Genomic DNA, 13916 nt, shown 5'->3' on the forward strand with positions numbered 1-13916 from the left:
AGAAAGATGACGTTTTCACTGATCGATTGCAAATTTCATGTAGATTGTCCACTTCTAATTGAATATTTAAAAAACACGGGTACTATTTCTTTATTACATTTTTACGGGTACATTGTAAGGGTTGAAATTAAAAAAAAAAAAAAAAAAAAACCTAAAGCATGACATTCTAAGCATTAATTCGAACACCACATTGTTGTTTATAGGGGTTGTATATGTCTCCGGCGTTTGTTTCATGGCCAAATAATAATGGAAAAGGAAGGATAACCATTTCTCCAGTCTAAGATGAACCTTTTTTGGGGGAGTGTTTTGCCCAATGAACACTATATATAACTGACATTATAATTAATTGTGTATGTAATGTATTTGCTTATTATATACAGCATGCAAGAAGAAAGAAAACACTGGTCATACATGAGTTAGAAGCTCCAACCGGAAGCAGGCTCAAACCTTGCAAACGGTGCGAGATATTGAGAAAAAATAATCGAAAAAAGTCTCCCCTTTATGATACCCCTTTGCTTTTTTTTAAAATATTTTTTTTTTTTACTCAATACGTCTTTCACTTGTGTCTGTAAAGGGACATGTACAGATGTTGTAAGGAATGATATGGAGATTTATGCGAATGATGCGTTTTGTAGAGAGCGCAGGTTCAGCTAGTTCTTTATTAACAACGCAACAGAACGAAAGGAAATAAATTTACTTTAGCACATTACGGCATAACAGTGCAAGTAAACATGAGTGAATTTACGGTTTCTGTGTTTCATCCCGTCCATTATTGGCATGCACAATCATGTTTTGAGTTTTTCTTTCAAATGTGACCAGTTTTATTTAAATACATTATCGAAAGCAACATAATATCATTTTAAAGTATGATAGTATATTTATAGACGCGCTGTACGTATATTAAGAAGTTTTTAATAATTATCGATTAATAAAGTTATGCACCTTTAGTTTGGGGCTCAACAACCAATACTTTGGTTAACAGTCGCCGAAGCGCTTTAGGCACTCTAACCTTATATGTATCTTACCTGCATCCACTTTCGTGTCTTACACTTCTCGTTCGTTCATGGAACAGATTTCTAGGCATTAAGTTACTAGTTTGCAAGGAACTATAGGCATGTTTGTAATGTGTGCCGTCAGGTATCATACCTGCTACGAAAGGAAAGAAAGACTCTAGGAAGGATTTGGAAACTTTTCTTTTTTCAAAATAATAATATTTAGAGCCATATATGTGGTGGTGTCCTTCAACTTAATCTGCACGGTGATGTGCCGCCCCGTTCTAGTCTTTCTACCCTTGTGTATTACCGTAAAAAATATAGCATACGAAATACCGTTGTGTCCATCAGAGACTCCAATTAAAAATAAGTAATTATTGGTGTTTCGTACAGAAAGTTTATACAGATACCTTTAAAAACAATATTTTATTGCATTGTTCTTTGGGACTGTCATCTTGATATCACTGACATAATCATCATCCGAAATCGAAAAGAAATACTCTGATCACATCACCAGGTACCAAGCGCAAATACAGCCCAGAATAGTCATGTCATATCATCTTGGGATTGTTGCTTGAAGTATAGGGCTTTAGCCCTTCGAAACTTTTTTTTTTTTTTTTTTTTTTTGAAATGTAATTTCATTCCATCTGAAAATGGGCGGGCTACAGAAGGTATCGCCTTCTCTAGGGTTATGAGCATTCATTTATTGGTAGATTCATTAAGAAATGGACATCAGGATTTATTTATTTATTGAGACTTTGTTATTCACAAGCTGTTCAAAAATGTAAGCAGATTGCAAGTTATCTATTGCTTCAAATAGGAACATTTGGGAGAAAGAGACAAGGTCGCAAACCCCTACACACCCAACTTTATTAAGTCAATAATGAGGTAATTTTCGGGAACTAGTGATTAGTCATTTCTGCTATCTATTGAGCATTATGTAAACTACTAATTTTGCTCATTTGGTAAGAAGCGAGAAAAGAGAGAAATAATTGATTACTTACATGGGCATTGCCTTGAAGTCCTGTTACGACCTCAGTGGTAAACACAGTTTTTACATAAAAGAAAGCAAGAGGAAACTATATTTTGTGTTCAATATATTAAAAATACACAGGGCAGAAAGTACACGAGCAGACTTTAAGGTACTTACGTTCATTTAAGAGGTACACTGCATTAAATATCTCTGGGGTCCCAAAAGGATCTCATGGTAGTACACAAGTGGTAAGGAGATGAAGGCAAGAATTAGTGGGGGAATTTTAATGTTTTAACTGTTGTTTCTAGTAAAACACACATTTCAGTAGCAGTTGCTCAATCTCAGGTTTAGTTCCAAATACAATCATCCAATGAATTTGGTGAAAACATTATTTTGGAGTACGAATGGTATTCTTGGTTAATCTATGCTGACGTTAGTTAGTGTATTCGACTCATTATTGAGAATTCATTCACTTTAATAAAAATATTATGTATATATCAGGTCTGCAACCAGCCACAGAGGGTTTTTTTTGGGGGGGGGGGCATGAATAAGTTAGGGGCGGCTAAGTCATTAAAAATTCTCTTACAAATATCTAAATTGTTTTTTTTTGTATTAAAAATAGCATTTTGTAGTGAAGTCTGGGAGGCCACGAAAACTAGGGGGGACCAGGCCTCCTAGCCCGCCCCTATTTGCGGGCCTGGTACATATATATATATATATATATATGTAATTAATATTCAATAACATGGAAAGTAAGATGAAACATGTCTGCTGTGTTGGAGCATAGTTACTCGTTGTAGTTTGTTCCATTCCCAGAGTTCGGTGGCCACCAACATTGAATATAGTTTTGGGGTCCCTTTGTTAGAGTGAAACTAACAATGTTATAAAGTCCTGTTTGGGGCCCTTTGTTTATGACCTAGTAAGGATATATTTCAACAATATGAAGAATGGGACCCAGCACCATATTGTCTAAATGTGTATTGCGGCCCCATTAATGCCGAAATGGGACTGACTTGTATAAAGTTCTCCTGAGGCCTTCTGTTAGTTGTTCGACAATTTATTGCAACACTGTAAAGAAACACAACAGATAGGAAGGGATCCGGAAACTTGAACAGAACTAGGCATTGTGAAAGTAGAAAAGAAGCCCTCTGTTTGGAACATTACATGTGAAGAATATAAAAACTAAAACAAACAAAAGGATTCGGCATGAAATGAAATTTAATGTACTGTTTCCAGTCTTCGCAGTGCTTTCTGATGTAGAGAGGAAATCTGGTGGTAAGTCATTACACGTGTACGAGAGTTATCAGTGATTATGATAGAGTGGGGGCGAGTGCCTTCCTGGTGCCTCTCTATTCCTGACATGTATTAATGTGGGCAAGTAAAATAAAAGTTATTTTCGGTGTAGAAAAAGTTGCTGTCCCAAAAAAATGAAAACTGGCGTCGATACTTTTCATAGCTCACTGTCAGGCCCGTATTTAGGTAAGGGCTAATGTGTGCTCGAGCACAGGGTGGCAGATTTTTGGGAACGGCAAAATTTTGATTGTTTTTTTTTTAATGGAATGAAATCCTTAAGTGGCCTACCCCCCTAAAGTTTTCGTGGCCCCCCCAGACTTCAATACAAAATGCCATCATTAAAAAAAAACGCACAATTTAGATGTTTGTAAGAGAATTTTTAATGAGTTAGCCCCCTAACTTGTTCATGCCCCCACCAAACCTCTGTGGCTGGTTGCGGGCCTGATGTGGACCTACATAATTAAAGTACTCATTGATGACTTGTTAGATAATATTCGAGAAACTTGAATGGACCTCTCAAAAGTTGTGGACTAATCAGCGTGAGGTAGCTTGCAAAATTTTTGTGAAAACATATTTTTTTAGAATGGTAACATTTCTCATCAGAATATAATTCGCTGTTAGCTGTACTTTAATAAAAGTTCGTTTTTTTTTTCCCCGCGGAGAATACGATTGTAATTTATAAAAATGGAAGTGATATTGTGTGTTCGAATTACGGGGAAACTGCTGAACCGTTTAAAATTAAGTTTTCAAAGCAGTTGTCTTCTATCTGGAATCTGAGTTTTACTGTGTTACTTTGGTTAAATTGTGTAATCTAAGGAGGGAGCATAAGAGATTTACGCAAAAAATTATGTATCTCAGATCTTGTCAAGTTAGGATGAAACTTTATCTACTCATTAAAAAATAAGCCAACCCATGTCGCAACAATTTTGAAAATTCCCGTTTTAAGGGAAAAAATGGGAGACATTTTCCGTAATTTCTTTCCTTGTGTTGGAAGCAATGTTGCCAGTTGTTAGTTTAGTTGAACGTGTTTAGAATCTCTTCCAGCACTGAGGCTATATGCGACATGGGCTTGTAGCTTATCGTGGGATCCGAACCACATAAACTCTTGCCGGGAATCGAACTCGGGACTCCTTCGTGGAAGGCGCGTATGCTAATGCTGTAGCTATGAAGGAGCTCAGCTGTTTGAGATCAAGGAGGATGATTGAACAGTTTGAAATGAATTTTGAAACCAGCAGCACGTACCTCCACGTAAATTTTTACAGTATTTTGATTCAAGAGTGTATTGTAAAAGGTAGGAGTAGTCCAATATTTGGGCCGAAATACATAATCTCACAATCTTGTCAAGTTAGGAAAATGAAACGCGGCACATAAACCTCTCATAGGACACAAATGTCTCAGCATTTCTTTTTTAAAAATTTTGTTTTAAAGGGAAGCCAGAAATTTTCTCTATTTTATCGTTATATTGAAAGCGACGTTATTTATTGATTGTGAGCACTTCCCATTGCTGTATTGTTTGCAATGAATTTTGAAACATTGTACCTACCTCCAGCTGAGTTCTGATCATATAAAGTTTATTAAAGGGTGCATTCGAAGGGAATTCCAGTGTTCAAAAATGTATCCGTAATGAAAAAAAAAAAAACTAAGTATTTTATTAGTTTTAATGATTAAATTTTCTATTTTTTCTGTTTCTTTGGTACTTGAAGCCCTAAGGGAGCGGTGTGCTGCTCCTGCTGGTGACGATCATCCACGTTGGCTGGAAAACTAGTCGTAAAAAGTTTTTAGCTAAGTATCACCAGTTTCTCTGCATTACATTGTCAGTCCATGTGAACCGGGCTAATTGTGTTGTAGATAAAAGTTTCGTCATAGATTGATACAGTAAAAATGTACACATACGTAAATTTCTCAGTTGCAGTAAAATTTTACATAGTGACTCCTTCATGCGTAGTGTAATCTAGATCCGTCTCCAGCAGTTTCTAGGCAATGTTTTTAAGATCGCTACTGTTCAGTTTCTTTAGCTAGTATGAGGATTTGTGCTATTTTAAAAGGTCTCACTAGTTCTTCAGATGAAATATACTCTCTTCATATCATTTAATATTCAGAACTTAATATATGTTTTCTAAAGCACTATCGAAATATTTTAGATTTCGCTCAACCGCCCAGTACAGTAGCGTCAAAGTTATCACAGTTTGTTGTGCTAAAATTTGAGTTTCATACAACCTAAAGATATGACGCTATATTGCTTTTGTTCGATGATTTGTTTACATTGCATATAAATATCGAATCTCTTGGTATTTATTTTTCAGACTTGACACCAGAACAGCAAAAGATGCTGCTAGATATACGGAGGAGAAAAGCGGAGCTGTTGATGGAAATACAGGTAAGATTTTCACTTCAAGCATTTTATTCCATTAATCAATTGTTAAAATTCATTAAAGGAACTAATTAATTACCGGAAGTATTCTCTTACCATGTTATTTCGATTTTTTCTTCCTTGTTTTGAGAGTAAGAACATTGACACCATCGGCGCGGGAGACTCATCTTTGATTTCGGGTGGGAGTACATTAGGGATGGCCAAAAATTTTCGGATCCGGACCTAGATCCGGATCTCTGATCTGGATCCGAAATTCGAATCTCAGATCTTGATTCGTATCCAAACCTGCATCTGAAATTGTGATGATAAAATTGAATATCTAAAATTCGTTAAAACTTTTTTTTTAGGATTCACTGATATAGTAGGTTGCTGTGCTTTTAAATGTTTCCATAACACGTTTGTGTTACTTTTGTTCTTTATTTTATTTTAACCTTGCAATATTTACATGTTGCACTTTCTGTCGAAGTCTCTTTAGTAAAATGTTTCCCGGTTTGATTTCTTCCCATTTCAGAGTATAGTGAATTGTCTGAAAACTGATGTAAATAACAAATTCTTCTGTTTAGCTCCTCTTCGAAACTTAATGTTAGCTTCACATTGAAAATATTTATTTTATTCTTAGAAAATAAACTTTCTTCTTTTCTCATATGAATGAAATATCTTTTAGATAAGGCCCTTCTAATCGCAGGAATACTAGACAAAACAAATTCTTTATTAATAGTAGTTTCTGACTCACTAGAGTCCAAGCATCAACAAATGTAATAATGAATATCTTTCACTTCTAAGGTATACAACAAAAAATATAGACTGGTTGGCGTGGAACAACAGTAGATTTTTAAACGTACACACCTAACTTATGTCTTGCCCTTCTGAGGTCGGGAGTTTGTTGAAGGAGTTAATATAAAAGAGATTTCTGTTATTTTTTCTTCACCCTTTATGTTTCTTTAATCATACGTTGCAGGACGTAACCAAAACATATCCATGCCTCGTATCATTGAAGCGTTTTGTGTTTTGTATATGAAAGTGTTCAAAAATATTTAACATATTCGCATTTGTTCATGTGATCTCAGGTTCAATTCTCGGTGGAAACATACATGAGAAAATTGAAAGCTGAAACAATATGAAAATAGTATATAAAAGTCAGGAAATTTATATTAAAACTTTAGCTATCTATTGGGACTGTAAGGCTGTAGTTAAATTAACCCACACGTTTCGTGAAGATATATTACGTCGTTTTTGTTTATTTACTATAAGCTACCAGATACATCCTCAGAGGCCACTTTACACTGTAGTAATCAACAGATGAAAACATTGGAAAAGGAATGAAAGGAAGGTCTCCAGAGTCTTAGATCAAGGTACTAACCTAGCATTTGCCCAGTATAACTGAGAAACAACCCTGAAAAATCCTCAGTCAGGATGTCTGGTCTCCGAATTCGAACCCGGTATTATCCAATTGCGAAGCAAGAATCCTAACAAGTAGCCTGAGCTCGCTCCGTATTATTATTATTATTTAATTAACGTAATGTTTTAAAATTAGTGCAAATTAAACCGTATTTTCTTTATTGCTGATGTTATAGTTAATAAGCCTACATGAGACATCATTCCCCCATCAAGAAAGAATACTAAAACTGGAATTCAGGAAGCGGGTCTGAAGAGAGTAATTATGACTTCGTCACAGATATATTCACTTACATACTTCAATTAATATTTCTCTGATATAGTGCACTCTTACTTTCTATAGTGACAGGAAAATGGCCCGCTTTTGTAAACGAACACACTAAGCACGTGCGTATAGGCGTAATGTCCGTGCAAAGAAACATAGGTAAAACTAGAAAAAAAAAAAAATAGGGTAAGCGAGGGGAAAATGATAAACCGCCCTTCAACTTGAAAAAAAAAAGAAAACTAAAAATAACTAAACTTAGAGCTACGAAAGACGTGAGGCAAATTTTATTGAAAAGATTGTTTTTCCTTAGTGATTGGTTGTGCTAACTATGAACATGAATTAAAAAGAAAACAAGTAGCTAGCTCTGAGTTTCCCAAACTAGTTGAAAAGAAAATATTGGATAAAATTTAATAATAAAGAAGCCATTTATGATAATTAAAACAAACTAAATTCTTGGCACGCTTGGCACGACCAGCGGGCTTACGTTCAAAGTGGGGATGTGTAGTCAACGCATCGACACCCGAAGTCCCTAATGCCGGCTTTCTAGACTGCAGTCCGCTACCTCTTACTTAAGATAACTCCTCAATTGTCCTCACGATGCTGGGTCAACATCGAAATTGTTGAGTGCCTCTCCGGAAATTGAACCCATGACCACGGGCACCGAAGGCACGCCCTCTGTCTTCTATAGACGAAAAGATATAGTTACCCACATTGTCTAATACAGAAATAAGTTCTGATTCTCTAATAGCTGCTGATGGTGATAGTCAAGGTTCACCGAAGCATGATTCCAAACCCAAACTGAGATATTGATGTCACTGGAACGCCTGAAAAGTCATTGTGGGTAAGTGAATTGCCCACTTGTCAGGATGAAGGGCGATGATGATGTGAAATGCGGGGGGGGGGGGGGGCTGTCGGAGGTACTACTTATGATAATTGGATTTATAATATTCTATGTTGCCATAAACCTTCTTCAGGAACATAACTGTTAATCTTAGCTTTGAAAATGTTACATAAGGAGTTTTATTGCTGTCATTAGGTTGCATTAGGAATTATCGGATTTATTTTAACGCTTAACTTTTACATCTCTTCTGATTTACGAATATGTAAATCGCGATTATCCCCTTAAGGTCAATTAGTGATATTTTAAATCATTTCGAACCAACTGTATATATGGTTAGTCTTGTTATATGGGAATAATTGAGACCAGAAGCAGTCTACAGGCTAAGTCCAAAAGAATCTTGGCCGACCTCCTGATAAACCACGTCTTTCAGCAAGGTGAATTGTGGCAATCCGATACCCACATGAGGAAATCTTCGGTTCAGTGTGAAAGCTTCCATAAGAACCAGCACTCTAATAAGTGAAATGTGCTTTGCTAATTTTTATTCAATGTGAAAGTACCTAACTTTATTGCTAAAAAAGAAAAGGCATTTATTTCAAACAAGTCGCTATTACAGTTTTCGTATTTGAACACAACACTCATGAAAAATCATGTTAAAGCGCAACTTGCCCCTGAAAAAGAATATTTATCTGTTTTAGTTTCTCGTGTTCCCCATAGTACCGGTACATACGGAATTAGTGCTCGCCTTCCGCTCGCATTACCTAGGTAAAACGGCTACGATCTTGGTACTAGCACTTGTTTCGGTGTCCAGATTTCAAATATTTATCTTTCAGCCTGATACTATGTATGAATCCGAAATTTCAAATCTAGATAAGGGGCACCAAAATTCATAGTTTATTCTCGGTGCTCATATTGTGATTACTAAATAATTATTAAATCTAATTGTAAGGTATACATTTGATATTTAGAGCAGACTGAGCAAGATAAATATACTTGTCTTAACTGTTTGTTTTCTTAACTGTCAAAGAAATTGGTGTATTGAGGAATTTTAAATATTCGAGTTTTGTATTCCGGTTTCAAATATAAATATGTGTGCATTTCATCTCGGTCCTGCAACCGGGTGGACCTAGATTCGACATTCGAATTCTCATCCGGGTCAAATCAGATCATTTTTTAGTAAGGCAAGCATTTGATCTTTAGTGTAGAATGAAGGAAACAAATAGACTTGTCAATATTCGTCTTAATTTTCTGTTTTCTTCTTCACTGTCAGGACTTCGTGAAATTACTTTCGGTGAATTTTTGATATTCAAGTTTATCACAATTTGGGCGGGATGTGGGTTTGGATAAGAATGAAGATATGTGATCCGGATTTCGGATGCAGATCCGAATTTCGAACCCAGATTCGAGATCCGGATCCAGATCCGAGATCCGGATCCGGCCATCCCTAGAGTACATGCGGTTTGGATCTCACGTTAAGTTGTAGATACATATCTCGTGTAGCCTAGGTGCTGAAAGGGTTGCTGAGCTCCGAATCAACTAAATCCTATTCTGTAAAGACTGCTAACTTCGAGAAGGATAGACATTCTACTAGCAACGAAAATGGATACATCTTATCGTACACGTGACTTCAAAAATCTTGTATGGGGGTATTGTGGCTCGATGGTAGAGCGCTTACGTGGTAGGGTGCGTGCACTCCCTGGTTCGATCCCCGGCCACGTAAGTTTCTGTTGCACAACATCGTGTCCATGGATTTCCTCGGGTACTCCAGTTTCCTCCCGCATTCGCATTCCACCGATTCTCCCATCATTCACATACCTTAATAATTCGTCTCCTTTAGCCTTAGGCATAAACGTGGGATATTAAACTGAAAAAAAAAAAAACATTTCATTTCCAGAAGTCTTGTCCCTGTTTGCTATGTAGTGTGATCGGTTATCAGATTATCTTTGGTTAGATTTCTAATTTTGATAATCTGTGCCAAAGTAGTTTGAGTCCTGGTGATTAAAATTAGTTAAAAAAAAAAAAAAAAAAAAAGGTAAGTATTTATGAAACGAGGCTTTGTGAGAGCGGTGTTATACAGGGTGGATTGATTTAAATCAGTCTGATTATATCAAGATTTAAATCACTTGATTTTTTAAATAAAAATCGTTGATTTAAATCGAATTCCGAAATAAATTAATTTAAAGTGAAAATAAGTAAAATCCCGTTTCTGTTCTGTTATTTCGATTATGGAAATTAATAATCATAATACAATGAGACTCAAATGTACAGTATAGTATGAAAACAAGTATCATGCAGAGGATGATTAGGGAAAATCCCGTTTTGAACAGGTAACGGAGCAATCCTGCTTTCTTCTTTTCGTAATATTGGGTTTGGATTTTAAGATCGTTAACTATTCTAACGGGGAAATCAGTATCGACATTTAAGACGAAAATTCTTTTTTGTGCGTGTCTGTTTGTTCCTAGATAATAGGGTGTATTTAGAGGGGTCCTATCCCCTCTCCATTGTTGTTTTTTGTTTTATAACTGTAGGCGTAATTTATGTATTTCATGCTGCAAGCTAGTTCTGAGTTTTTAAAAATAGACCCCTGCCAAATATAAGTAACTTTTGTGAAAAAAAAGTGTCTTTTGATAAACGTTGCTGTACTTTTTCCTTAATGCTAAACCTTTTAAATTGTATGATTAAATTATTATATTTAAATTATATTTTTAGGTGATAGGCTAGAATCTTCATTATTCGATTAAAAAAGTACCAATAAGGCTTTTTACTTAGTTTTCTTCAAGACTGGAAGCATTCTAGAACACGTTACGTATGCTTTCACGCCTTTCTGCGTTGAGGCATAGTGTGTGATGACGTCATAAATTTAAAAAGATTATATTTTTTGTTATGCATATTATCATTATTATTATTTGACGGGTTATATTTTGCAGTCAGAAGACTGAAATTTTGCATACTCTTTCAGTGCTCCCCTTAATAATTTTCAGATGTTTTCAGATCTCTGTGTGGAAACAGCGGGGTCCAGAGGGGCAAAAATGTTTTTAAAAAAATAATATTTTTAACAAAACCATAGCTTTTTTCGTGATTTTCCCGGCTCAGATGGAGACATATAAATGGTACAGTTTCAAAGGCTGTTCTATTCTATTCTGAAGAAAATGATGTTCGTACTATGCTCCTAGGATAAATAAAATAACAGAAAATTCCTTTTTTCGTGATTTACCCGCCCCAGATACATGATGGAGACATTTGAAGAGTACCGTTTGAAAATTTGTTTTATTCTGAAGAGAATAATGTACAAATCGTGATCCTAGGATAAATAGGGATGTCTGAGGAAATTTTTATATTACATCCGGGTCATCATGGGAATGTTCTTAGCTCATTGTTAAATAATTTCCTCACTCTTACTACTCAAGATAGAAGCTTGAAATTTCGTACACACATTTAGTACACGCCTTAGTATTTCCCAGTTGATTTTGAGACCTGTGCATTAACACAGGGGAATCCAGAGGGGATCAAAATTTTTTTTAAAAAAAAGTAAAAAAAAAAAAATGCCGATTACTCTCAATATTTCCCGCTTCACGAACATGATAGGGAAATGTGAATGTTACCGTTTCAAAAGCTGTTCTATTCTAAAGAGTGATGTATGCACCATGATCCTAGGATAAATACGGATGATGTTGTAGTTGCTTGACTGAAAGTCTATAATTTACGTTTAAAAAGAGCCATAATTTAAAAGGGTTAAGAAACATTGTTTGGGATTGATATAGGTTAACGATTGGGGATAATTCAAAATTCAACCACAATACTTTCACTTAAATGGCATGATTAGCATTTAATAGTAATTCCTACTGCTTTTTCTTCAGTTCGCGACTTGCATTATACGAGGAGAATGATTTGGTTTAAATAAAAAAAAAAAAAAAAAAAGATTTAAATAAATCAACAAAAATGATTTTTTAAAAAAGAATCAACAAAAATGATTTTTTAAAAAAATCTTAATTTTTTCCACTCTGGTGTTATATTATTTTTCGTACTCTTCATTTCTAATTTTGTCTACTATTGGGAGAAAGATAAGACATACGAAAACCGTAGTCAACTGTTAATCTCCCTCTTCTAACACTATCTGTTCTTTCCTATGGTTGGTGGGCAGCATGAATCTTCGCACAATCTTCGTCATTGTGATACTGTATCATCCTTAGTTCGTAAGTCCTTCCCGCTCGTCTAGTTGCAAGCGCTGTGCCTTTGGTACACGTGGTCCCGGGTACGATTCCCGATGGGAGGCCACAAAAAATATTCATCTAAAAAAAATATTATTTCATTTTCTTTGAACATTAGATCTGAAGTATATAATAACTTGGCGTAGCGTCATTTATAAATATGTAACTTCATTTTAAAATGTATAACTTTGTTGTTCGGTTGTCATCACTGTTATTGTGATGTTGAAGATGAGATGAAATCTTTGAGACTAACGTTTAGACTAAGGCAAGTGATTGATGATAGAAGAATTGGTGGAATGAAATAGTGGAAGGAAACGGGAGTACCCCGAGAAAACCCGCGCACACCATGTTGTTCATAAATATACTTTACCGGGGATTGAATCAGGAACCCCACGTACCAGAGGTAAGCGCTCTACCATTGAGCCACCGTGCCTTCAAACTGTATATTGAGTTGGAACACTCTTATTGTGATGGTATTGCACGGTAAGTCAAAACAATGTCCCCCTGTCAATATTTGCATGGTACGAAATTTCAGTTTTTTAAAAATATTAATTCAAAACTTATAAGAACGGATCAGGATATATATGGACCATTCTGTATATCAGGGGTGAAGTACGAAAAACACTTTTCCCCAACTTTTCTCTTTTATAAAGCTTGTCAGTGGGTTAATCATAGGTCACATAATTTTTGGTACACAACATACTTGTACTTATTAAAGTACAATGGAAACAAGTCGACATTCAAAATATAGCTGCACGTGTGGGACTGTAACTTCCGGTTTCAGTGTTGGTCTACATAGAATAAAATCATGAGATAAGGAGGAACTGCTTTTTGGAATCAGTTTAGCGTTCTCAGAAGAGAAGCAGTTTTCACTCTTAACCCCTATTGAAGCCGCAAGTCGAAGAATTTAACCACTTCCAGTTTTAACGTTGGTCGCCATAGAATAAAAACCGTAATAGATAGCGAGAAGCGGTTTCATGTAATCACCTAAGCATCCTCAAAATATTTTCCATTTCCATTTTAATCTCTCGACTAAAACTAGAAATGGCAGAAAATCAATCACTTTCGGTTTTAATGATGATTGTTGTAGAGTAAAAACAGTAGTAGATAGAAGCAGTTTTCTACAATCAAGCATCGCAAGAATTTATTCCATCCCCATTTGAATTGTTCTAATAAAACAGGAAGTGATATAAATATACGGCTACTATTTCCGATTTCAATAACAGAGAAAATATCACACCTATGAACCAAACATCTTCACGTGGTATAGACGTAACACTGCTACTTGTTTAAGAATGTAATAGCAGGGGCGGATCCAGGACCGACTTCTGGGGGAGGGGGGTTGTCATACTGCTACTTTTAAGGGCTCCAAACTTTGGGATGGGTTATATATATATATATATATATATATATATATATATATATATATATATAATATAAAATAAGAATTTCCTCTTCTGGGGGGGCGACCGCCCCCCCCCCGCTGGATCCGCCCCTGGGCGGCGCTATGGTTTCTAGTGTCTCCTTCATAAGGCAGCGTCGTTCCGTCTATGTATGACTTACCGATGTGTAAAACTAAAA

The 13916-nt window shown here is 35.7% G+C and overlaps 1 protein-coding gene across 2 annotated transcripts in view; it reads left to right on the top strand.

Moving 5' to 3' along the window:
• step (cytohesin steppke) overlaps positions 1-13916 on the top strand; it is a 152277-nt gene that overhangs the window by 5474 nt on the left and 132887 nt on the right. For both annotated transcript variants that reach the window (XM_081732226.1, XM_081732228.1), the window contains exon 2: positions 5562-5635. In XM_081732226.1, the coding sequence (XP_081588352.1) occupies positions 5562-5635 (74 nt within the window). The remainder of the gene's footprint in view (positions 1-5561; positions 5636-13916) is intronic.

This window comes from Thermobia domestica, chromosome 11 (assembly GCF_964235325.1).
Source record: "Thermobia domestica chromosome 11, izTheDome1.hap1.1, whole genome shotgun sequence".
Lineage (NCBI taxonomy): Eukaryota > Metazoa > Arthropoda > Insecta > Zygentoma > Lepismatidae > Thermobia > Thermobia domestica.